Genomic DNA, 22,242 nt, shown 5'->3' on the forward strand with positions numbered 1-22,242 from the left:
GTTGTGCTCGTCATGATCAGTGCTTGTCATGACTAACATTCATGTGTTGCAACTGTGTTGATACGATGCTAACAGCTCTCTTCCACTCAGCCTGATATCGCATACCTCGACTCGGGACCGTGGGCGGGTACTGGTTTCAGCATGCATTCGGTGCCTTGGATTGTGGGGAATGGCTGTACCCATATATCTTCGCGAACTTGGACACTTTTCTCGTTGCGAAGTGTTTCGTTCCAGAATAATCATCGGTCTCGTCGGTGGAGAAGCATATGCATGTGAACAGGACGATGATTAGAACGGTCCTCGAGAGTCGAAATCTGCAAGTCGCATGATGCTGGTCATCACCGCGCAGTCCGCATACCTTCACATGGTATGGTAGATCTCGTCAAAGGAAGATAGAGGGCGCAATGACAAGCGTGTGCCCGTTCGTCGAAAGCGTGTGAGTTGTTCGGTAGTCGGAACGAATCACACGGAACGACGACGTCGTGCCGACGTTGAACGTCCCACATGGTTAAGTACACTTCATTGCACGGGCCCGTGGTTCGAGGCCAGGACTACGCAACGTTCGAAACCCAGTTCCATTCGGCAAGGCTGTCCAACTACCTAAGAGGGTAGTCACAAAGGAGAAGGGACGGCGACGTGTTTGTGCCTGTGTGTTCATGAGAATTCTAGGCAAGTCTAGCTTTGCTGAGTTGTGGTTCGCACCACCTAACAGATGATAAGGCCTATCGGGATTTTTCTGGAGATGGGAGTCCTGGATGATCATATTCGGAATTGACCGTCGTTAGGGTCCGCGCGAGAAGAAGGAAGCAGCGTGAACGGTAGACCATCGTCCCGGCAAGCTCCCAGTTATCCAATTGCTCGCCCTCGACCCCCTGGCCGCTCTGGCCGCAGGTCTTTGCACCTACGCTCATCAGCGCAGGCTGGTGTATGTCGCTCATTTCGCATTTCCTCTATTTACTCTAGGTCGACGGCCAGCCGTTCGTCCTTGACTATCGGGTTCTGGCATGCCAGCTCCTTTCGCCTTGTTCTTGGCCGGCTTGCTGGCATTTGGGCCTTCAGCAGTCTCAGCTACCTTCCATTCAATCACCTTTTCTTCCGTTGGTCAATGCGGCCCTCTCAACATCTCATTCTCCGGTGGCGAAGCGCCTTCCGCGCTGCCCATGACATTGCACGTCGTCCCCATCAACAGCACCGAGCTCATATCCATAGTCATCTCGGACGCGGATTGGGACGACAAAACGCAGACCGGAGCCGCCATCACTTTCCTACCCCTCGCAGCTGGTACTCGGTTCGTGGCATCATTGGACGATGCCAACAACAAGAGCACGGGTGGCATTTCGGACATCATAGAAGTGCAGCCGTCGAATGATTCATCCTGCCTCCCTTCGTCGACCGCAGTGGACGCCCCGCCGCACTTCAACCTTCCTACGACAGTCTCTCAATGTGAAGATTTTGTTGTTAGCTGGAACACCACCTCCCCTACCCCATCTGTCCGTGCCTTCCTACCGAAATTCTTTGCTGCGAGGCTCAATGAGACGGGAGCTGCAACTCCCACTTCTGCCTCGTTCAACATGGACATAGCTCGTGGGCTAAGCGCGATTTTCCTGGTAGATGATGGACACGGAAACTTCCAATCTACTCCGCTTCTTGCAGTGGATGGTGATACGTCCAGCCCGACGTCGTGTTTCCCTACCTTCGCTCCCACCACAGGCGCCGAAGCCACAGCACCGAAGCGTATGTCGGGGTATGTAATCCCATTCGATATTGTCGAGGCTGTTTCTGAGATCGTTCGCAGGAGCGCGGCCATCGCCATTGGCGCGGCGTCAGGCGGTATAATCGGGAGCATCGCGGTTCTCATGGCCATCTACGTTTACCGCTACCGCCTGCGTGAACGACAGCGGATCTTGTTCGAGATGGAGGGGGGCGGCCAGGCTCCGACCAAGGAGAAGTTGGCGCAAGAGGAGTACAGAGCGCCAACGCCCGGGACCATGAATAAGGAATTCAAGTTTCCTCCTTCGCCCTCAAGCACCCCCAACCAAGCCCGCCGCGCTACGCACCGGATGGAACCCTCATACTCTACTCGGACATTCAGTTACAGCGAGGATCCCCAGACCATGTATGACCGCGCGGAAGATTGGAATCCTCCACCCCTGCCCTCACCGACTCAGCAGCTCGCCGCCATCGCAGCTAGCAAGCAACCGGCATCGGCTTCACCTGATGCTCTCGCTACACTTGACATCGAGCGTGCGCTTGAGATGGCCACGATGTACAACGATGGGGATGGGGAAAGCACGATGGGCCGTAGCACCGCCGACGGTGGCTCGACGCTTCGTCTCGTGCAGCAGAATTCGCTGCTACTCTCCGACCTGCCTCCTTCCGCCCCGAGTCTGCGCCCGCCTGCCTTGATTGTACCTCGGCGCGACCGCGACGTCTTCAAGTCCGGTGTTCCTGAGGATGCTCTGACGTCCGCGCCAGACCACTCGAAGCAGACTTGATGCTAGTTTGCATCGCGTTATATATACACTACATGGATGTTGGCTGAGCCCCCCGCACACCGTACAGTTACTGCATTGATGACGTATGCTGGCAGCTGATGCCGCGAGAGTTGCCGAGGTTCTTTGCTACTTGTTACGAACAATGGATTCATTCAACCTTGCTTCTGCTATAGATCGTTTGCCTCTCCATTAGGCACTGGGATCTGATTGTTCGTCTATCTTCGATGTATCATAGGGTTTCATCATCAATGTACACTAGCGTAGTGCAATTCGGGACCTTGCGTACCCGTGTTACACGTGTCTAGTACTACATCAGCTGCCGTTTCGTCCCCAGTGCATGCCCCTCCCAGCTTTACTATGCATCCACTCGGCAGACTGAGCGACCTTATGGATTGCGCACGAGGCGAAGTCAAACCTCCCATTTGATTGATCCGGCGTTCGAGTGTCCATTCCTTGCACGAAGGGCACTACTTTGCACGCCGGTCACATTGACTTACCGGCGTCGCGCGTTTCTGACACCAAACTCTCTCTCTCATCCGCCCGTCCCCGGCCTCCATGTGTTTTCCCGAGGCACCAGAGTAGCCGTGTCGCAGCTTCAGCCGGAGCTTGCGAATGAAGTTTCCGCGCCTTCCTCTGATTGAACAGGTGGCGTTATAGTTGACGTTCCTTCTTCGACTGCTGATGGCTGGACGCTATCTGGTCGCGCGCTCTGCGAAGAGATCGATTCGCTCGTAGCGGAGGTCCCATCTGCCACCTTCGCGGGCGCCGCGGTCGACGGTTCCGCAACCTCGTCTGATGCTGGAACATTGCGCGGGAGCGGGGTAAGGCAGGCAAAGGTGAGATACGAGGTGTGCCCCCGCACTTCGGCAAAGACGCGGGAGACCGCAGTTTTAGGTTTTTCTGTGGTATCGGAGACAGTTTCCGCTCCACTCGGTGCCGCGGCTGGGGTAGGCTGCACTAGGACCGTGGAAGCGGCTGGCGCAGCCGGCAGAGCAGGCACGTCAGTGGCCCCCGTGAGCGGCACGGCAACGGCGTCTTCGGCGTCCATGGCGTTATCGTCGAGGCCGTCATCCTTTCGCAGCCGCTTGTCGCCCTCCGTCTTCTCCGGGATGGACTCCTCCTCATCGCGCTTGCGTTTCGCCCCGTGTTCCTGCTCCTTTGCCAGTGCCCGTGTCCGAGCGCCCGCGATCTGCTTTTGCCTCTTGTCCTCCTTCTTGATCTCGGAGAGCCTGAGCTTATCCCTGGCCACGGAGACGCTGACCGGCTTGGCAGCGTAAGAAACCTCGTGCGGCCGAAGAAGCGTCTCGTACATTGTGATGTCTACACGTGGATCACGCATCGCGGGGTTCAAGACATGACGCGGGAGCCATAATGAACGGGAAAGTACCGGAGAAGCCGTTTTCATTCAGGGCGCTGACGGTCCGAAGAACTTGTTCCATGCAGGGACTGAAACAGCATATACGAGCCACGCGATCTTTCTGGGCATGTTAAGACGACGTCTTAGCTGTGACGGAGCGGGAGCATCGGTCGAAAGACGCACCCTCAAAGCCTGCTTAGCGTGTGGAATAGCATCCCAAGGAGCAGGAAGGTCGAGGAACACTGGATCGACGAGGAGCGTCAGCTGCTAGCTCTGTAAATTGGGTTGCCAGATCTACCTGCGTCGGCTTGATCGACGACGGTGAAGCCATCCTTACAGACATTCCTGTGCGCTAAAGTGACGTTGTTCATTCCATGTCGAACAAAGTCTTCTCTGCGCCGAGCGAGAGGGTGTTAGAGCGGATCGATACCGGGTCATTGGACGAGGGGTAACGTACTGTGCCTTCTGCGCTCGTGTCTCGTGGAACTCGTAAGTGTACAAGTGGCCGGACGGCCCGATCGTCCTGGCTAGGGAATGCGAGAACGAGCCCGAGCCGGTACCTTTGCAAATTCAGCCAGCTGGCTTATGCAGTAAACAAGCTCACGGTTTACCTGGAACGGAGGATCAGCACCCTTGTTACATCAAACTCGAGTAGATACGGCTCTAACAATCTCGGGAGAACCAAGCAAAAGCGAAATGAACAGGCGGGGGACCAATGCTCGGGCCCGGGATTCATAGAGACTCGAGCAGTGTTGGCGCAAAAGAGAGCGAAAAGGGATGTCATTGCATTCAGGGTCGCAAAGAACCTCCCGAGGCGTGCATGTGGACCCGGGCTGATGCGCTCACAGGAGATATGGCCGGATGCAGGCGCAGAGTGAAGATCTCGTGGCGGATCTGCACGGGGACACGTAAAGATCCCGGCGCGAGATCGCCGGCACAAAGCGCTGGGCGGATAGCCTGCGACAAAAGACAGAACGGAGCCCGACACGTAGTGCATGATGGGGACAATATGTAGCGACTGATGGATGGTAACGATCGAGCAGCACGGAGCGGCCGCAACGTTACGCATACAGAATAGAACGGGTCGAACGAGGAGGACGTGATGGGACTCACCGGCTTCGACGACGGTGCTGCCTGTTCGTATGTTCAGCCAACTGGTGATGAATGCTATGTCCGCCATGTACAAGATCTGGGTGCGATGGGGCAAAGCCATCGTCCACAGCTCTGGCGTGGGCCGCAGCAGGTGGATGAAACCCTTCCCGTTGCGGGAGCCCAGCTTGGTGCCGTAGGGGACGCCTACGAAGTCGGCATGGCGGTAATAGCCAAACTTGATGTTGAGGTCCTTGCCCGGGGTGACGACGAGCGGCAAAAGCTGGTCTCGCGTCTGTTGGGGCGCGGAAAGGCTGAGCAGAGATCGCAGCAGAGGAGGATGGCGCACTGACGAGCCAGACGATGACCGTGTCGCCCGCGGAAATCTCGCGTGCGGTCGACCAGACCATGTTTGTGCTAGATGTTGGGCAGCGGTGAGAGCAAGGTCAAGCCGTCCTGCGGTGCTGAGAGCAGCAAAAGAATAGGCGCCGGTGCAGCGACGCTGACCACTGCCGGGGCAGTGATGGGGCACTGACGAGCGGCTGCCAGCGGCACATGGGCTGAGCAAGTGACGTGTGCAAAGATCCGAGGGGGCGGGCTGGATCTGGTGGCGTGTCCCGCGGAGTTCCTGATGGTGTCCCGGGTTTTAATTGGAAGGTGCTGGACGCGAGATCCTGGCGAGATCGCCGCCCGTGCACGCCGGAGGTTAGTCGCCTCCGCCGACGAGCTGCAGCCGTGGGCACAGCGCATCAGCTTCGAGATAATCCTTCCCAGCGAGCAAGCCTTATAATGTCGCGCACGCCCTAGTCCGTCCGTCCTTGTCCTCGTCCTGGCACGCGCGCTAACGACGCCGCTTCTCTCTAACACGTCGAGCTATTCTTGTCCCCGTTCTCACCCAACGCCGCTGTCACCCAACCTGAACCACACCCCCCGCCCAGATACACTCCCCTCCGGGCGCACCGCACAGGCACTGCCCGAAACGGATCCACGCGTCCGGCCACTTCTCGCAGTCTCCCCCCCATCACGCCTTCGCCAAGACAGCCATGTCTGACTCGCCTTGCGTGTCCTTCAGTCAGTCTTCGTTCCATTTCATCGTGCTCCATCGCCACCGCGTGCTGACCGCGCCCCCGCCGTGCAGTCGGCATAGTCGATTTTACCCAGGAAGCCAGATGGATATTCTGCAGCGAATCCGTCTACGACCTCCTGGGCTACGAGCCCCGTGAGCTCATCGGCCGGCCCTCGCTAGAGCTCGTCCATCCGGACGAGTTCCGGGACGTGAAGCAGATTCACTAGTACGTCGCTCATCACGGCGTTCGTCTCGCACATCCTGACGCCCCCGCGCAGCGACACCATTTCCCAAGATAAAGCAGCCGTCTTGCTCTACACCCGGATGAGGCATAAGGACCCGTACAAGGGATACATACTTTGCGCCGTTGTGTGTCCTGATTCAGATCGTCGTTGCTCCGTACGCTGCTGACGCTCTGTCGCAACGTTGTAGTCTCGCACCGTCGCGCATGACGTCCTCGTGGGTTCGGTCTCGTTCGCAACTCCTGGTCCGAAGGCCATGCACACAGCCTCCACCGCCCAAGAGATCACCGTCATTGCACCCACAGCGAAGAACTTTCAGTTTCGGGTATGTTCACCGCCTTTGTGGCTTTCTCGATTCGTCTGCTCAAGTCGCGTAGCGCTGGAACGACCCGGATCCGATGCCGAACCTACCGCACCCCACCACAGTCGACTACACGCCGGGCTCACGATACTCGTCCCCGGATACGGATTCCGAAGACGAAGACGCGAGCGAGAGTGACCGAAGCGATCGCTCCGCCTCAGATGCCGAAGAAATGACGTACAGACGAGCGTCTCAAACGCCTCCCAGCGAGGTCTCGTCGCCCACCGGCTCAGACGCCTCAGCCCCAAAATCGCGATCGCGGAAACCCAAGAACAAGGGGCGCGGATCTCACAAGGAAAAGGGCGTGATCTCGTTCGACCCTTTGCCCTCGCAGTCCGTGCGCACGGCGCTCATCTTGGACCGCTTCAGCACCCGTTGCCCGATCATGTACTGCAGCAACGACTTTCTGCTGCAGACGACGCTTTGCATGGGCCGGTCCATATACGATTTTGTGGCCAAAAAAGACGAGGACCTTGTCCGGAGCTGGGTGGACGCCGTCAAGGGCTGGGGCGTGAACGAGCGCGGGCAACCGAGCGACGGCGGATTCGGATTTGGGCGCTTTAGGTGTTGCAGGAAGGGAAGGGACTCAAGGTAAGGCAATGTCCACTCTTGAACGCCGTAATTACCTTGATTCGATACATTCTGACAGTGCCGCCGCACCCGATGCGTCGCCCACGCGTCGCGAGCGCCATCGTCAGCACTCGGTTTCGCATCCTCACGCGTACCCGAGCCCGTCAAACTCTAGCAGAAATAATCGGGATCGGCGCAAGGACAAGGACGGCGAAAGGGACAGGAATGGGAGAAGATTTAGAGAACGCGAGGACGACGACGAGTTCTTGGTCGATGCCATCTTCAGCGCGCATTCGGACGGTCTGATGGTCATCCTCCGTCGAGCGCGGTAGCGCATGCTCGCGATTTCATTCACGTTTTCCCTGGTGATCTTGTACGGATTTGGATGACCTATGGGGTGTAACAGGTTGTGGTGTTTCATTGGCTCGAGGTCCGTGGATGTAACGATCTTCTTGGTTTCTCACCTTCGGTTACTGAGCGTTGACAATGTTTACGCGTTTACATGTTATTTCTGGATACGCGTGCCGCGTCCTCTCGCCAGAAATGCGCGTTGAGCGTACGGCATCATGACTTCTTTCCGGGTTTACTCCGGCGGCATCCGTCGCTGATTTGCATGGACCCCAATCGACGTCGATCCTCGGACATCTAATACCATGCCAATCACCACCAATTAACACTAGCGACTAGCCGACGGGCAGGCACCATCCTCGCCGCTAATGACCACCTGGGGCACTCGTGGGTACCAAGTGGGTACCATGCATGGCAGGAATGATGTACGACTGCAAGCGCCTTCAGGCGAGCTCCCATCATTTCCGTCCCAACGAAGGTCGGACTCTTCGCCCGCATACGTTGGTGAATCGAGTTCATCGACCAGCTGGGATGAACAACCCCACAACACCCTCGACTTATTATAAGAAATGGAACCCGCGTCGAGGCCATGCTTACGATCATAACGCCACTAGATCACGCACTAATGCTCTTTAGACCCAATCAGAGAAGGTCCAGACTCGCGTTACGAGGTGGACTAATATCGGTCTTCGAGATAAACCTTGAGGAGCATTCATCAACTTCTGAAGGCTCGCCGCGGTCAATGCATTGTATAAAGGTGGAATGGGACGGCGGATCAACGAAAATATCCCTGACCGCAACGGTCTAGACTGGCCACGACAACGGCAAACATTGTACATACTCGCGTAACGCGGAGTGAGATGGCATGCCGTCACCAGTGTTCTGCGTGCGTCTCCGGGATTGGGGAAGACGAGCGACGAACACTGCTTCCGGCTAGAACTGACGTAAAGAGACGATGGTGAATTGTCCCCTCGTGCGATCCGGCAAGCTGCGAGAGAAGAGACCAGGATTAGCAGCCCTTTTGTGCATATCGAACCGTTGATATACACATACTTCCGGGGAATCGGTCCGCGATGCACCTCGAGATCGAGGTCGGGGAAACTTGGAGAGAAGAGATGCGTGTCTCGCCATGCGTCATCGATCAAGAGATCAGAGTGTATGGGCATCTCAAAGGACCAGGATGGGACAGGTCCACCGCTGCCGACGACTTGAACACGATCATGCATCCTTCAAATCGATGGAGGACGCCCGAAGGTTCGCTTTTGACGGTTGTAGCCGGGAAGGGCATCCTGAGGAATGAGGGCTGGAAGATGTCAAATCCGGCTTGCAAATTTGAGACGAGCCAGCGGTGTGTCGATTTCGATACGATCGAGCGAAAAAGGATGGTTCTGTAGCAGAGTATGTATGCGTCACTGTTCCTCGACACCTCTTGAGAACGTTCGGGCGCTCGAGGATCACGGTTCAGCGTTCACTGTGTGTGCAAATCGAACGAGGCACCAAGAAAACGATCCAAATGTCCTAGGCGCATCATCGATACTCTGTAGTAAGCAAGAATTGCATCTCTGATCCAATCTGGTGGGGAGTAATGCATATGGGCTATGCGGCAAAGTGGTCAGATGGCGAAAACACGGGCATTTGCGAGGGACATACGAAGGTGATCGCTTAGGTGAGCGTGAGGCGCTGAGCCCGATCGCAAAATCGCTGAGTAAGTGCATACATAAAATGCGACATATTCGCTACCGCGGCGCTATGGGCATCAGACTCACGGTAAAGCTGGCTGCGGCTGTGGGTATGGTACGACGATGCCGCTGGCAACGTTCAGCGCATGACAGAATATTCTTTCGGGCGGTACAGCGCTAGAAGCAGAGTCCGTGGAATATGGGAAGCATGAACATGTAGAGAGGTTTATCTTCCGGTGAGATCGTATCGCCGGGACGTGTTCAGTACTGGCGCTCAGAGTTGAATTCAATGCGCTTGCCTTGGGCATTTACATCGCCCAAACAGGCGCGGATGAGAGCAATCATCGTGGCTCTGGTGGTGGCAGCTTCGCTGCCTCTTCGCGTGCCTTCCGCCGGCCACCCATCGCAATGGTCACGTAGTCCGCGCCCCCCAGAACAGGCCCGTCATGAGTTTTGCGCGCGGCTGTCTTAGCTTTCAAGCCTGCTTTCCGCTTTGCGGCGCTGATCGCAGCTGGATCAGAGTGCGAGGTGTGACCTTGTCCCTCTCTCGTATTCGTCGGCGCCGTCGGTTTTTTCTGGTGGATGCGCATATCAGGCCGTCGTCCGGACACGCGTGAGAGGGCAGCCTACCGCGCGTTTATGAACCTTTGCACTTCTGCCCATTTTGGTCTGGTACGAGGGCAACACGAGACCAAGGATCAGCAGAGTAAGGTCCTACTAAGTTTCGAGATAGTCGAGTTCAATGGTCCACGTGCAATTATCAGTGGGAGCGCAACCGAACTCGGACTTGAGCTCAGATCTATCCGGGTAAACTTCTAAGCTCTGGCTTGAGCTTAGCTCTGAACACTAGCCTCCTGCGACTCGCGCATTGTGAACGCGGAATCGTCGGCGGGCATTGAAATTGGTCGATGGCTTGATTTGCCAGATGAGAGCTGTACACCCGGTGCTGGCAAGATCCGTTCCGCTACCCCGCTACCCCGCACACGTGCTGCGCGACGCCATTGGAACGCCTCTTCGTTGAAACAGCTCCTGGACCATTCCACTGGCCTAGTGAACTCTCCGACGCCGTACTGGATGTTCATCAAACTCTGTCGAGGATGGCGGCGGGGTCTGCCACATACGGCTTACACATGGCGAGTTGCGGCGGCACAGTATCATCATGGCAGTCTCCCCGCCTCCCAAGTGCCTATCACGCCCAAACTGCAGTTCATAAACTCTGTATCGACGGATGGCCAGAAGGTTCCCACCTATAGGGTTCTGGATGGCAAGGGCCAGTTGATAGACGGAGCAGAGCTGCCGGACGTACGTCTCCAGTAGGTTACTGTGTCGGTATACGTATGAAGCGAATGTTCACAATATAGCTGGGCGAGGACATGGCCACCAAAATGTGGGAAGGTTCAATTAATGTCACTCGATCGTTGCTAACGAGAAACAGCTACGAGAATATGGTACTCCTGCCTACTCTGGACGTCGTCCTCTATAACGTCCAGCGTCAAGGCAAGATCTCTTTCTACGTGAGTTTACCCAGCGATCCCGATATCACTTACTGATGCACTGATAGATGACTGCTGTAAGACATCTGCTGTAATGTATCACATCTTTACTCATGGTCTTCTCGTGTAGCATGGGGAAGAAGCCACCATCATAGGCTCAGCTGCCGCTTTGGCGGACGACGACGAGTGAGTTGCGCATGTGTGTCCGTAGCATCGTCTCTGACGCAGTCGTTATCAGAGTCCTGGGTATGGAACGATCATATTTCACCCTAAGGTAGTTGAGACTGAATCCATTTCCTGCAGGTCAATACCGCGAGATGGGAGTCCTTCTATGGCGTGGGTTTGGCATAGAGGCCGTAATGAATCAATGTTTCGGTAACGAGGGCGACACATCTGGGAAAGGAAGACAGATGCCTGTGGTGAGTACAAACGAGTCGCGGTCGTGGTTGCCGAGCTGAGCTCGTGGCGTGTAGCACTTCGGTTCCAAGGCCAAGCATTTCCATACCATTTCATCCCCGCTCGCAACCCAAATACCGCAAGCTGCAGGCGTCGCGTACGCGTTGAAACGCTCCAAGCGCAAGAACTGTGCTGCCGTCTTCGTACGCTCTCGTTTTCGTCTTCCATTGTTCGCGCACTGAGTATGTTAGTTCGGCGAAGGCGCTGCTTCCGAGGGTGATTTTCACGCGGGAATGCTACTCGCATCGACGATCCCCTCGCCGACTCTTTTCCTCGCGCGAAATAACGGGTTCGCCATCTCAACGCCTGCGAGCGAGCAATTTGCGGGGGACGGCATCGTCAGCCGCGGGCCTGGGTACGGCGTGGAGTCTGTGAGGGTGGACGGGAACGATGTGCTGGCTGTTCTTGGTGCGGTGAGAGAGGCAAGGCGGAGATGCGTCGAGACCGGGAAGGGTGTCCTCGTGGAGGCCATGACATACCGGTGACCTTGGGCTGTCTGATAATAACACATTGATCTCGATCTGACATCAGCGATGTGACAGCGTTGGTCACCATTCGACTTCGGACGACTCCTTCGCATACCGCGCACGCCAAGAAGTCGAGGAGCGTAAACGCATCGATAACCCGATCGCCCGTTTTAGGTTCTGGTTGGAGTCGCGGGGCTGGTGGAACGAAGACAGAGAAGAAGAGCTCAAGGCACGGCTGAAGAAGGAGGTCATGAGCGCATTCAAGAAGGCCGAAAGTCTGAAACGCGCCGAACTTAGTGAACTATTCTCGGACGTGTACGCTGGAGAAGAGCCTTGGAACATTGTGCGTTATATCCGTTCAAGTTCCTGCATACGTATTGAACGTAACACACAGCGGGAGCAGAGAGAGGAGTTATCGAGCTTGCTCAATAAGTACGGGAATGAGTGGGAACCGTGGAAACAGGAGCTCGAGAAGTTCAAGGGTCGGGGCGAAGAGCTCATGGGCACAAAGTAAACATGTATATGCACGTGTGCACTGCATGATCATTGATGGTCAAGCAAAATCAATGTGAGGAAGACCTGGCTCTGGGCATGCGTTGGACTATCGACGTCGTGTAGTCTCAGGTTCGATATTATGACATGCGTCATGCGTCTTGATGTGGTGTCGGTTTCTCCAGCTTGCACGTCGGTTTGACGGTCTATTCATCGCAACGGGAGCGTGGGTCCGTTCTGCAGGAGGATCGAAACCGAAGTAGCTAGAGATCACCGCCGTTGACTACTGCCTCGTCTTAGGGATCCGAACTCGAGGTCGTTGACCTTCGGACTGGTTTGAGATTGCCTGTGGAATGTCAGTACGAGGCGACGTGCTTGCGAGCAGTCCGGCACACCTGGCTCAATGACGTCGAATACTGTAAACCAGGAAATGACTTGGTATCATAGATGACAGTGGAACAACGGGCATAACAATCCCCTAGCATAGCGATGGGTCCACTGCCAGCCCCTGCCACCGAACCAGTCGTGGGTGATCGCAGATCAAAGGCTTTGTATCTGAAAAAGCAAGACCCAACTCGTCGGATAGCGAGGTCCTACAACTAAAGAATCAAGCACATATTGCAGGGCGCAACGCGGAGCACGAACGGAAAACGTGAAGACTATCATAGTCTTGTTATCGTAACGAAGTCTCATAGCCTCGACTGCTCGAGCACCCTGGGTGCCGACGTGAGCTAATTAGATACACGTTGTGAGGAAAACTCACGATTGCATCTGACGTGATGGAGTCGGATGCTCGTACGGGCGCTCCATTTACCCACGCAATGACGGGGTCCGGTCCAGTGAATTCTTGAATGGGCATGACCGTCAGAGGGACAGGCATTTCCTCGGACAGCCCATTCGGCGAGGTCATGGGCCAGTCAGGCTGAGCGAACTCATCGTGCGACATTGCCGATGCAGGTGAAGGCATGCAGGCTGCATTGGTGACTGGGATAGGCACTGCATGAGGAGATGCGGGAAGAGGGAAGAGGTCGATATGGCATATCAGACCAGATACTTCGAGCCGGCTTATAGTCGCGCCATGAGCAACGGCGCATCATGAAAGTAAAAAAGAAAATTGGGATACCTGTAATCTTCGACCTCGACTTCGTATATTCCACTGGCATCGCGGACGGTTCTGTATGCATGGAGTTGTACAACTGGTGGCTTCGGGGATGGAAGAAGGAAAGTTAACGAAAGAGGTCCTCCTTATGACATGACTCACTGGATCAACGGTGCGCCTATCCTTCAGGCCGAATCTGGGGAGAGAACCATCAGCGCCTCCGAGTCGGTACCTGCGGCAGACCGAAGCTCACTTCCTGCCCCTGGTGGCGGACTGAATTTCCCGTAGTCTGACGCGAAGATTGGAGAGGGAAGACTGCACCGCGGGGACATACGTGGGTGGGGCGCTCAGCGACTCCATGGTTGGTACACGAATCCGTGACGGTCATCCTTTTTAAGCAGGTGCATATGGGAGCCATCTTGAAGCGTTCGAGACGAAGACCCGGGCATTGGCGACATCGACGCCGCATAGGCACCGGAGAACTGGTGGTTTGATGTTATATGGCCCCCGCTGCTCGTGTATCCCAGCGGGCGTGAAACGTATATACGGTTTTGCTCGAATGCCTGCGCCTGCCTGTTCCGTCTCGCCAACGTTGATCCATTTTCAGGGAAGATGCTCGCTATGGGGCGACAATTCTAGTCGGATTGGATCATGGAAACGAGTTGGAGCTCCGGCGTTGACACATAATCCGGGGGTATGATTAACGTTGATAGGCCAGAGTATTTTGCCGTCCGCGCTCGTCGTACTCCAGTCGCATCACAGGATTCGGGAGCGAGCGCGAGTGCAAAGGACTCGGCGAAGTACAAGAGCACTTGAGGACATGACATCATCTCGCGACGATAGTTCGGCTTCGACTTCAGGTTAATACGTACGTGGCCGTTCTGAGTTCAATAACTCAACGCCTGACGTACTTTTCGGCACAACTTGGGCACGATGTGCTATCCGCTCGCACAACAGTCTCGGTTCATCTGAATCATCCATTTGAATTACCAGGAACATACCTGACAGTGACAGTCTCACGATGTCACGTGACCCTACCGCGGTCCGTCCGACTCGACTTGCACGCATACTGTACAGCGCGCTATACATATACTCTGGTGTACCGGGTGCCTTGTAGCAGCTCATGCCGCAGGATAATAGAAGCTCGGGAGGATACAGGGACAGTCGAAGGAACGACTACGACCGAAGAGACGACTACAACCGAAGAGACGACGACGACCGAAGAGATTATATCAATTCACGAGGCTACAGCGGCAGGCGGAGAAGATCCACCTCTCGAGAACAAGACCGTTATTTTCGACGGCGAAGGGATGAAGTGAAGGACATTAGGCGCACTTCCGGAGAACGCGAGCCCGACCGCGAACACGAGCACGACGGAGCGCGCTACCGGGACGCACGACCAAGAGAGAGGGCGAGAGACGTGGATAGAACCGGAAGCTCCGGACCTTCGCGCACAAACCGGTCTGCGTCCCCCCGCCGTCGATCACGGCCTCGCTCTCAACGATCGGGCTCTCGTTCCGCGTCACCCGAGGACAAGGCAAAACCAAACTTCGGCGCTTCGGGCTTGCTGGCGGCGGAGACGAAGAAGGTTCAACATACCGACGGGACAAGCACGGTTCTCAAGTACCATGAGCCTCCCGAAGCTCGTAAACCCCAGGCCCGCTGGCGCTTATACGTCTTCAAAGGGAGCGAGCAGGTCGGTGAGTCGTCGATGGTTGGTATGCTATAGGACAAACTCCCACGAACGAGACAGAGCTGCTTCATATCCACGCACAAAGCGCGTATCTCTTTGGTCGAGATCGAGCTGTCGTTGACGTTCCTCTTGAGCACCCATCATCGTCCAAACAGCATGCTGTCATACAATGTATGTTCACACATGCTCGACTAGCATTATGATTGCTCGCTAATAGGTGGTCTTCGTTCCTCAAGATCGAGCGATCAACGAAAAGAATGAGTTCGGGGAGGTAAAGGCTGTTGTCAAGTACGTTCACAGGGTCAATGTCTCATCTTGGTAGCTCAATTCCCATCAGGCCTTTCATCATCGATTTGGAGTCTACGAATGGCACTCACGTCAATGACGTACAAATACCAGCTGCTCGTTATTACGAACTCCAACTAAACGATGGTAAGGCGTTCTATGCGATACGCTCGCTGTTCCTGACCTTTTCGCCTAGTTATCAAGTTTGGATTGTCGGCTCGCGAATATGTCCTACTTCACGACGACGCCGCATAGTTTTCAGACAGGGTAAACATCGGTACTCTCAGGCACGTTTCGCAGGTATGAGGAAGAGTATTGTAACTACGCCAATACATCTGATGTTACAACACATTGTTGAATAGTACTACTACGCTGCCCTTCTGTTACGCAGTCCATGGAAAAGCCAAATGGCCTGGCAGTGTCGACAAGCTCTCCGGAGATGATAGAGTACAGATAAAATGCGGCATGGTTCATAAACGTCGTAAACATCCCAGCTTGCCTGCACGATGATGGTCAGTGAATGTCTTCGGGCGGCAACATCGAGTTGATGACATACAGAGGGATTTGAAGTGAGACGATCAAACGATGTTGCCCGTGGACGGATGAAGGCTCAGGTCTCCGATGCATCCGATGCTCCTGTTGTCTACATGGCGTTTCAAAGCATCGCGCCTAGAGAAGGTCTTGAAGCAACCTCCGACTCTCATGCGCCCTTTGAACTCCACCTGTTTCGCGGTGGGCCCGATGCCGTACTCGGCGGCGTAGGCGACTGGCACCCCGCAGCAGACCCAGTTGTTGCTACGCATGTGGGTGTTGATGTGACGGTTGAGATCGGGGCGACGCCTGTTTTGCTGAACGAAGGGGCAGTGCGGGCACCCCCACACCTTCTTCATCGCTGCGGCATCCTGGGAGGACGGGCGCTTGGCGGCGACCTGGACGTTACGCGACCTCGGAGAAGCGCGTGGACGCTTGGCGGCTTTCTGCGGAGCCCGGACCACAGACGGAGAGCGGCCTCGTTTCTGGGGCCGTGGCGATGGGAAAGGCTGGTATTCATCCTCGCTGCTGCCGTCTTCACTCTCGGAATATGACTGGTGGCGCCTCGATGCGCGACGCGGGCGGAGGGAGACGCGCGAACCGATGGTGTTCGTGTACACGGGTTCCAAGCTGAGAGCGGCGGTCAGTTCTGTCGGGAGTGGATCGTAATGGCCGTGTGGTCTCACCTGGCGGGACCTTCGAGAAGGTGTCTTGGGTCAATGGTAGTCACCGGCCAATCAGTAGCTGAAGGGGACCTGCCCCTATCTGAATCGGAGTCGCTGCTATGGCTGGAGTCTACATCGGTACTATCGCTGTAGTACGGCGATTGGGCCTCGGACGTGGACGAGTCGTCCTCGGAGCCCGACCACATGGGGGACGGACCCGTTTCGTCGCGGTGGTAGGCATCGGTGGTGAGAGGCTTTGCGGCCTCGTACATGAGCCACCTGTCGTGCTGATCATGCCTGGGGACCTGCGGATCCTCGAAGTCCAACAGGGAATCGATGAGGTTATCGTCGCGGGCAATGGATGCGTAGGACATGGTAGTCGAGAGGTGGGTTGGCGAACTGGTATGGTATCGGGCTCTGGGGGTGACCTTTTATTCGCAAAGGTGACCGGCGCATTGCTTCGAACTCCCATTATCCCTTTGGTCTGTCTTTCAACACGGGCGAACAATGGACGGCGGGGCAAGGAGGATGAAACTCCGCTCGAGGGGACGCGCCGAGGAGGTAAGCTTCACCCTATTATCACCTTAAGGCGGCTCATGTCAAGGCAGTGCCGATAGGCGCCTTTGTCCGTACGCGATCAGAGACATGGGCGATGGCAATGCCCACCAAACCGTCCGTTGTTACTCGCTGTCCAGGCGCCGAGAGGATGATGATCTGGCCGAGCACAAAGGACTTTGACCCTGTTGTCGGCCTTCAGTCGCATCAGGATCTTGCTCCAGAGGAAGGCAGTGGGTCGCTCTCAGGCTGGAGCTGTATTGAGCCATACCACAAATTCTCCGTGAGCCTGAAACGGCGATGAATGGATGGCTATCGATGCTCACATTTGGTCACAACCCTCAGCCCCTCCTGCCTCAGTCTTTGGCCAAACTCCGACATGCTATGTGACGCCGCGCGGGAACGATCGGTCGGCACGCTTCGAAGGACAAAGGGAGTCTCAAAGAGCTGCTTGAAACGGAGGACAACGTGTTTTTGTGATGACATAGCAAAGCGTGGGTATCGTACTGTAGCCTGATGGCGATACTCCTCTTGTGCGTCGAACTCCGCTCGAGGTGCCCTCAGACATGCTGTCGACGACTCGACCACTGCCGAGCTCGAGCACCAACGGCTCCCGATAGGACATTTAAATTTCCTTGCCCATTGCTAGCGCCGGGGCTATGCGGCTGGGCAGGGAGGACAGGAAGGGGGTTGGGTTGGGGGCGCACAGTTGTAAGTGTCAGCCAGGCACTGCCGCGATATCCTCCCCCGTCATCTAGCTCGCGTACGATCAGTCTGCACAGGGACTTTGTGTCTATATGTGAGGTTGGCATATCATTCTTGCGAACATACTTGGGGATAGAACCAAGCCTTCGTTATGTACTTGTTTGTCCTGGGCCCCACAAACATGGACTTCGTTGACCGTGGGATCGTCAGACACTTAAGCGCGGGGTTGATTAAAAAGTATGTCAAGGAGTAAGTATACTTACATAGACTTAACCGGTCTGTCCGTGGATATCAGAAGCGTGTGGTCCATGCTCATGCTCCCAACTGGGATCTTCTTGAATAAATCAAACAAGGCCTGCGTGCTCGTTCTAGCGCGGGACAGTCCGTGGGCCTCGAAAGGTCCATATACCCACGCTACGTTCGTTTCAACCGCGTTGACGGACTTCGCGGCTCCGACACCTCATCAGGCAGCATTATACATCCACTTCTGGCCATCGTTGCAGGGCTACAATACCCGATGCAATCTAGCTATCCTAGACCCTATGCTAAAGGAGATCCATGGTTTGAGGACGGAAATATAGTTTTGCTCACTGATCTGGACCCCGAACCTGTGGCATTCAAGGTTCATCGTACGCAGCTTTTACCCCTTGCTCCGTGATTTTGGTCAATGGACAGGGTGAACTCATTCAGGTGGCGTTCTTGCAAGGCATTCCGACATCTTCAGCGATATGATGGCACTCCCTCAACCCGAACTCTCCGTCTTCAGCGATACTGTTGATGACTGCACGGTCGTTCACATGCAAGATATTCCATCCGAACTGTCCATCTTGATCAAGGCTCTTTATGACGGAATGTAAGAAGCATTGATCCACATATACAGGCGTTGATTAAAGACGATTGTCCGCAGCGAGTTCGGTGACGGCAACCTGAACGATTTTCTGGTTATCGCCGCTATCCTACGTCTCTCAACGAAATACTTCGTCGGAAATTTGAGGACTAAGGCCGTACGGTTTCTTTCGTCATCGTGGGCGCATACTCTCGAAGGTCACGATGCCTTCGTTGAACGAGCTACCTCCGCGCCTTCCGTAGAGGGCATGTCCTTCCCGTACGTCCATCCCCTGCATGTGCTCAATCTGGCTCGCGAAACAAACGTGAGGATACTGGTGCCTTCCGCGCTCTACTTCCTGTCGCTGTACCCTCTCGCGGATATCCTCAGCGGCAATCACCCGAAGCTCGTCTCTTCGAGTCCATCTGCGCCATCGTCCACCATCGGCCACGGAGACTTCGTGGCCTGTGCACTGCTGTCCCAATACCGGGTCGACATCATCCTCGACTTCATACGCGATTTCTGCAACATTCGCAGATGCACCTCCGGCGCACATCCAAACCTGGCGGACACGGCGGACGCTGCTATTGCGCTAACATGCAGCCGTGCTTTCGCGTCTGTAGCCTCCCGTCTCTCGCGTTCCTGGAATGTCCGGACTGGCCCGCTGTACCTCATTGCACAAGCGATGCAGGAGGTCTCTCAGCGCGCGAGCATATGCGACAAGTGCAAACATCAGTTTCGTACAGATGCCAAGAGCCGCCGAAGAGAAATATGGGATGGCATACCGGCCGTCATCGGGATGCCGAGTTGGGAAGAACTGATTGCAATGGACTTGCCTGATCGGACATAAAGTCGTGTATGGCCTGTGTATGGCATTCCGAAACGGTGCCGCTGCGAGCCCTGTTCTGCAGTCTGATGCGTCGCAATTCGGGTCTCACGCGGATGCGCCCGTCGTAGCATGATGTCAATCTATACCGCGCGTACTCTGCATACGCAGCGTGCTTCTGCATCTGTGAGTGGGCGGTCAGAAAGATAGGAAAACAAGTGAACTACCATCGGCATAAGTTGGAACGTGGGAAACGTTGACCGTTCGTAGGAGGCGCATTGCAATGCACAAGGTCACCGGAGAGGAAGGCTCAGCTGAGCACGTGGGCATAGCCATGGGGGGTCCATCATCTCAATCGCCGCATCGCGCCTTGCTAGGATCTCCTTCCGCCTTCCCGCTCTTCTGCCTCTCCTCAGCTATAGCTTTCAGGCAGGGCTCAGGTACCGTCGATACCACGCTACATGATAACATCCTCTCGGTATGATCCCGTGAACATCCCTGCCTGTGAGAGAACCGAGGGACGACTACATGTGTTTTCGCAACTGCAGGTGCGCGATTGGATGCGCACACGCCATTTACCTTCCATGATATTTCGGCCACTCAAGGTCGGACGAGATAGAACGGATGCACACGACTTTGCCCTCGCCGAGTGGTTCGCGTTCCCGGAATAGCCTCGGGAGCCGCCACGAACCGTCGCTAGGACGAGTGCACCATCAGCAGATGACCCCCTGTAGTGAAGTCAGGCGTCTCAACCAACGCGGCTGTTCCGCAGTACACCCTGTTGCCTCCTGTTGCTTCCCAAGTTCTGGCAGATGATGGCTTCCCAATAGTTGCAGCAGCGATGTTGGGGTGGGGGATAAATGCCTGTGATCTGCAGTAAGCCCTGTAGCGCACGCGTGCCCGAGCCCTCTGCTTCGAGTAGCACAGCCTACCAGCGGCCAGTACTGTCAGGACAATGTTCTCCGTCAAGTTCCTCGGACTGCAAGTCCTCCTGTCAGCGGCCGTTGCGCTCGCTGCTCCGGCGTCTGTTCCTTCTTCGTTGAAGGAGCGTGCTGTTAAGACTCTCAGCCCGTCAAAGCTCAATGCCTTCATACCATATACCCAATTCGCGAGCGCCGCGTACTGCTCGTCGAGCAGTGTCAAAACTTGGGATTGCGGCCCGGCATGTGACGCTCTTCCCGGATTCGAGGTGTCCCTTACGGGCGGCGACGGGGATGACGTGCAGCTGTGTGAGTCATTTTACCACATTCACGTCTTTGGACGAGTTGTAACCGGCTTGACACTCCTCCAGATTACGTTGGCTACTGGCCTTCAGAGGATGCGGTAGTGCTCGGTCACCAAGGCACCGATCCTACGAAGTTGTTGTCCGTGGCTACGGATATCAATGTCATCCAGGGATCATTGGATAGCAGTCTGTTCCCGGATCTGCCAAGCGGCATCTTGGTGCACAGCGGCTTCCGTGACGCCCAGGCATCCACAGCTTCCACCGTGCTCGCGCAGGTAAAGTCTCTTTTGTCGAAGAACAGCGCAAGCAAGGTCATCGTCGTCGGACATTCGTTGGGCGGCGCCATCGCAGAGTTGGACAGCCTCATGCTCAGGTTGAACTTGCCGAGCAGCGTCAGCGTCAAGGCGGTGACCTTCGGCACCCCGAGGGTGGGAAATCCCGCCTTTGCGAGCTTCTTCGACAAAACAGTGAGTTATGTGTCGCCCTCGCTTGGTGACTGTTCGTCTGATGCACTGCGCCACAGGTAGACGATTTTACGCGCATCGATCATGCTCAGGACCCGGTTCCCATCGTGCCTGGAAGAGGGCTGGGCTACTCGCACCCGAGCGGCGAGATCCATATCTTGAGCTCCGGTACCGCCGTCTCGTGCCCGGGCGAGGACGACGCGACCGACTCACAATGCACCATCGAGTCCGTACCCAACATCCTCGTGGGTAACATCGTGGACCATCTCGGACCCTACATTGACGGTGAGCATTCCTTGTGCCAACCCGGCGTTAAGTGACGAATGAACATTGATTGCCGGTTCGCTTGTCGAACAGATATTTGGATGGGCACGGCGCTCGGGCAATGTTTGTAGAGATAGCATACAGGCCCTTACTCATCGTGTATGAATATTTATGACCTGCATGTTTGTTCCGCACTTGACCTATTATATCTCTATCGTGGAAGTCCGGACAGAGGTTGTTAGATGGCGATTGAATGAGAATGGAAAAGTGAGGTGATGATTATACGCAAATAACAGACGGCGACAGCGTGCGCTGCAAAGTAACCCGGGAATCACAGACGTGAGGAGTGACACCGTCTATTGCTTTCGCCTTGACCGGATACGTTTGCCAAGTTGCACCGCTGGGCCCCATCTATGCGATACAAACGCTTCAATATCTGGCGGCTAGCATATGGGAATGGGACATACCCTCTAATCTTTTTCTTGGGCTTGGGAGGGTACGCGAAGTCTTTCGGGTCATATCCCTGTCGAAACTTCTCCATGGCCCACAGAATGTACCTAAAGTATACATCAAGTCGACAGTAAGGCGTGAGCAGGAGTGAGACGTCCGGAGATATATTGCACGAACTTGCGATCCTTGGTATCGACGTTGGCTGCGCGAAGCTCCGATCCTCCCATTCGCCAGAACTGCCTCCAGTCTCCAACATCCAGCTTCTCCTCTGCACCGCGTCCAATGCACTTCAGAAAGGCCGCCGGGGAGGTGATGTTGCCTGCAGCAGACGTGTCGGATGTGTTGCAGTCGACCGTTGGAGGAGGCATACCTCGTACTGCCGGCACGGGTCGGAGAGAGGCCTGGCTTTTGTACGTCCTAACTAATGTTGCGAGTGCACGGTCCAACCGCCGCCAGTGGTTCAACAGCGACATCTAGGGGAAGGAACCGAGTCCCGCGGTTGACCGACAGCCAAGGACCTTTTCGTGGTCACGGTAGCG

General features: G+C 55.7%; 9 protein-coding genes across 9 annotated transcripts; 5 read left to right on the top strand and 4 right to left on the bottom strand.

Moving 5' to 3' along the window:
* Positions 1-546: 546 nt before the first annotated feature.
* Positions 547-5,380, bottom strand: PUNSTDRAFT_82412 (tRNA methyltransferase complex GCD14 subunit). The gene is made up of 9 exons (XM_007380433.1): positions 5,295-5,380; positions 4,966-5,236; positions 4,310-4,412; positions 4,151-4,245; positions 4,036-4,094; positions 3,883-3,973; positions 1,796-3,815; positions 720-1,744; positions 547-668 (listed from the first exon to the last, which is right to left on the bottom strand). Exons 1-7 carry the CDS (start codon positions 5,349-5,351, stop codon positions 3,091-3,093), a joined length of 1,401 nt encoding a protein of 466 aa, XP_007380495.1. The 5' UTR covers positions 5,352-5,380; the 3' UTR covers positions 547-668; positions 720-1,744; positions 1,796-3,090.
* A 476-nt stretch (positions 5,381-5,856) lies between these two features.
* Positions 5,857-7,716, top strand: PUNSTDRAFT_97905 (uncharacterized protein). The gene is made up of 6 exons (XM_007380434.1): positions 5,857-6,012; positions 6,080-6,233; positions 6,286-6,376; positions 6,440-6,574; positions 6,627-7,201; positions 7,260-7,716. Exons 1-6 carry the CDS (start codon positions 5,985-5,987, stop codon positions 7,510-7,512), a joined length of 1,236 nt encoding a protein of 411 aa, XP_007380496.1. The 5' UTR covers positions 5,857-5,984; the 3' UTR covers positions 7,513-7,716.
* Positions 7,717-10,259: 2,543 nt separating this feature from the next.
* On the top strand, positions 10,260-12,200 carry PUNSTDRAFT_50148 (uncharacterized protein). Its single transcript, XM_007380435.1, has 11 exons — positions 10,260-10,509; positions 10,569-10,594; positions 10,643-10,723; positions 10,771-10,777; positions 10,831-10,886; positions 10,939-10,946; positions 11,004-11,119; positions 11,174-11,299; positions 11,348-11,637; positions 11,699-11,966; positions 12,018-12,200. The coding sequence occupies exons 1-11, from the start codon at positions 10,282-10,284 to the stop codon at positions 12,135-12,137; spliced, it is 1,326 nt and encodes a 441-aa protein (XP_007380497.1). The 5' UTR covers positions 10,260-10,281; the 3' UTR covers positions 12,138-12,200.
* A 198-nt stretch (positions 12,201-12,398) lies between these two features.
* PUNSTDRAFT_111300 (uncharacterized protein) lies at positions 12,399-13,574 on the bottom strand (the record flags this gene model as incomplete). The annotated part of the gene is made up of 7 exons (XM_007380436.1): positions 12,399-12,461; positions 12,511-12,708; positions 12,761-12,829; positions 12,879-13,179; positions 13,239-13,318; positions 13,377-13,410; positions 13,468-13,574. 7 exons carry the CDS (start codon positions 13,572-13,574, stop codon positions 12,399-12,401), a joined length of 852 nt encoding a protein of 283 aa, XP_007380498.1.
* A 740-nt stretch (positions 13,575-14,314) lies between these two features.
* On the top strand, positions 14,315-15,568 carry PUNSTDRAFT_82419 (SMAD/FHA domain-containing protein). Its single transcript, XM_007380437.1, has 5 exons — positions 14,315-14,914; positions 14,968-15,078; positions 15,144-15,195; positions 15,245-15,339; positions 15,389-15,568. The coding sequence occupies exons 1-5, from the start codon at positions 14,338-14,340 to the stop codon at positions 15,445-15,447; spliced, it is 894 nt and encodes a 297-aa protein (XP_007380499.1). The 5' UTR covers positions 14,315-14,337; the 3' UTR covers positions 15,448-15,568.
* A 110-nt stretch (positions 15,569-15,678) lies between these two features.
* PUNSTDRAFT_118585 (uncharacterized protein) lies at positions 15,679-16,494 on the bottom strand. The gene is made up of 2 exons (XM_007380438.1): positions 15,749-16,494; positions 15,679-15,691 (listed from the first exon to the last, which is right to left on the bottom strand). Exon 1 carries the CDS (start codon positions 16,080-16,082, stop codon positions 15,771-15,773), a length of 312 nt encoding a protein of 103 aa, XP_007380500.1. The 5' UTR covers positions 16,083-16,494; the 3' UTR covers positions 15,679-15,691; positions 15,749-15,770.
* An 830-nt stretch (positions 16,495-17,324) lies between these two features.
* Positions 17,325-17,947, bottom strand: PUNSTDRAFT_118586 (uncharacterized protein). Its single transcript, XM_007380439.1, has 3 exons — positions 17,912-17,947; positions 17,775-17,861; positions 17,325-17,717 (listed from the first exon to the last, which is right to left on the bottom strand). The coding sequence occupies exon 3, from the start codon at positions 17,566-17,568 to the stop codon at positions 17,383-17,385; it is 186 nt and encodes a 61-aa protein (XP_007380501.1). The 5' UTR covers positions 17,569-17,717; positions 17,775-17,861; positions 17,912-17,947; the 3' UTR covers positions 17,325-17,382.
* A 218-nt stretch (positions 17,948-18,165) lies between these two features.
* PUNSTDRAFT_111294 (uncharacterized protein) lies at positions 18,166-19,324 on the top strand (the record flags this gene model as incomplete). The annotated part of the gene is made up of 3 exons (XM_007380440.1): positions 18,166-18,277; positions 18,339-18,501; positions 18,556-19,324. 3 exons carry the CDS (start codon positions 18,166-18,168, stop codon positions 19,322-19,324), a joined length of 1,044 nt encoding a protein of 347 aa, XP_007380502.1.
* Positions 19,325-19,814: 490 nt separating this feature from the next.
* Positions 19,815-22,242, top strand: PUNSTDRAFT_118587 (alpha/beta-hydrolase). The gene is made up of 7 exons (XM_007380441.1): positions 19,815-20,529; positions 20,592-20,992; positions 21,049-21,274; positions 21,347-21,664; positions 21,721-21,810; positions 21,881-22,022; positions 22,074-22,242. The coding sequence occupies exons 1-4, from the start codon at positions 20,256-20,258 to the stop codon at positions 21,382-21,384; spliced, it is 939 nt and encodes a 312-aa protein (XP_007380503.1). The 5' UTR covers positions 19,815-20,255; the 3' UTR covers positions 21,385-21,664; positions 21,721-21,810; positions 21,881-22,022; positions 22,074-22,242.

This window comes from Punctularia strigosozonata (assembly GCF_000264995.1).
Source record: "Punctularia strigosozonata HHB-11173 SS5 unplaced genomic scaffold PUNSTscaffold_2, whole genome shotgun sequence".
NCBI classification, from domain to species: domain Eukaryota; kingdom Fungi; phylum Basidiomycota; class Agaricomycetes; order Corticiales; family Punctulariaceae; genus Punctularia; species Punctularia strigosozonata.

Bases quoted from the DNA above. Each gene is read 5' to 3' on its own strand.
- PUNSTDRAFT_82419 (XM_007380437.1), top strand. From the start codon at position 14,338: ATGCCGCAGGATAATAGAAGCTCGGGAGGATACAGGGACAGTCGAAGG. The intron at 15,196-15,244 runs GTACGTTCACAG...AATTCCCATCAG, and splicing joins GAGGTAAAGGCTGTTGTCAA to GCCTTTCATCATCGATTTGG. The intron at 15,340-15,388 runs GTAAGGCGTTCT...CTTTTCGCCTAG, and splicing joins CGAACTCCAACTAAACGATG to TTATCAAGTTTGGATTGTCG.
- PUNSTDRAFT_118585 (XM_007380438.1), bottom strand. From the start codon at position 16,082: ATGAAGAAGGTGTGGGGGTGCCCGCACTGCCCCTTCGTTCAGCAAAAC.
- PUNSTDRAFT_118587 (XM_007380441.1), top strand. From the start codon at position 20,256: ATGTTCTCCGTCAAGTTCCTCGGACTGCAAGTCCTCCTGTCAGCGGCC. The intron at 20,993-21,048 runs GTGAGTTATGTG...ACTGCGCCACAG, and splicing joins CGAGCTTCTTCGACAAAACA to GTAGACGATTTTACGCGCAT. The intron at 21,275-21,346 runs GTGAGCATTCCT...CTTGTCGAACAG, and splicing joins TCTCGGACCCTACATTGACG to ATATTTGGATGGGCACGGCG.
- PUNSTDRAFT_97905 (XM_007380434.1), top strand. From the start codon at position 5,985: ATGTCTGACTCGCCTTGCGTGTCCTTCA. The intron at 6,234-6,285 runs GTACGTCGCTCA...GCCCCCGCGCAG, and splicing joins GACGTGAAGCAGATTCACTA to CGACACCATTTCCCAAGATA. The intron at 7,202-7,259 runs GTAAGGCAATGT...ACATTCTGACAG, and splicing joins AGGAAGGGAAGGGACTCAAG to TGCCGCCGCACCCGATGCGT.
- PUNSTDRAFT_50148 (XM_007380435.1), top strand. From the start codon at position 10,282: ATGTTCATCAAACTCTGTCGAGGATGGCGGCGGGGTCTGCCACATACG. The intron at 11,120-11,173 runs GTGAGTACAAAC...CGTGGCGTGTAG, and splicing joins AAGGAAGACAGATGCCTGTG to CACTTCGGTTCCAAGGCCAA. The intron at 11,967-12,017 runs GTGCGTTATATC...CGTAACACACAG, and splicing joins GAGAAGAGCCTTGGAACATT to CGGGAGCAGAGAGAGGAGTT.
- PUNSTDRAFT_82412 (XM_007380433.1), bottom strand. From the start codon at position 5,351: ATGGTCTGGTCGACCGCACGCGAGATTTCCGCGGGCGACACGGTCATC. The intron at 4,413-4,965 runs GTGAGTCCCATC...GAATTTGCAAAG, and splicing joins CAGCACCGTCGTCGAAGCCG to GTACCGGCTCGGGCTCGTTC. The intron at 3,974-4,035 runs GTGCGTCTTTCG...TAACATGCCCAG, and splicing joins ACGCTAAGCAGGCTTTGAGG to AAAGATCGCGTGGCTCGTAT.
- PUNSTDRAFT_118586 (XM_007380439.1), bottom strand. From the start codon at position 17,568: ATGTCCTATCGGGAGCCGTTGGTGCTCGAGCTCGGCAGTGGTCGAGTC.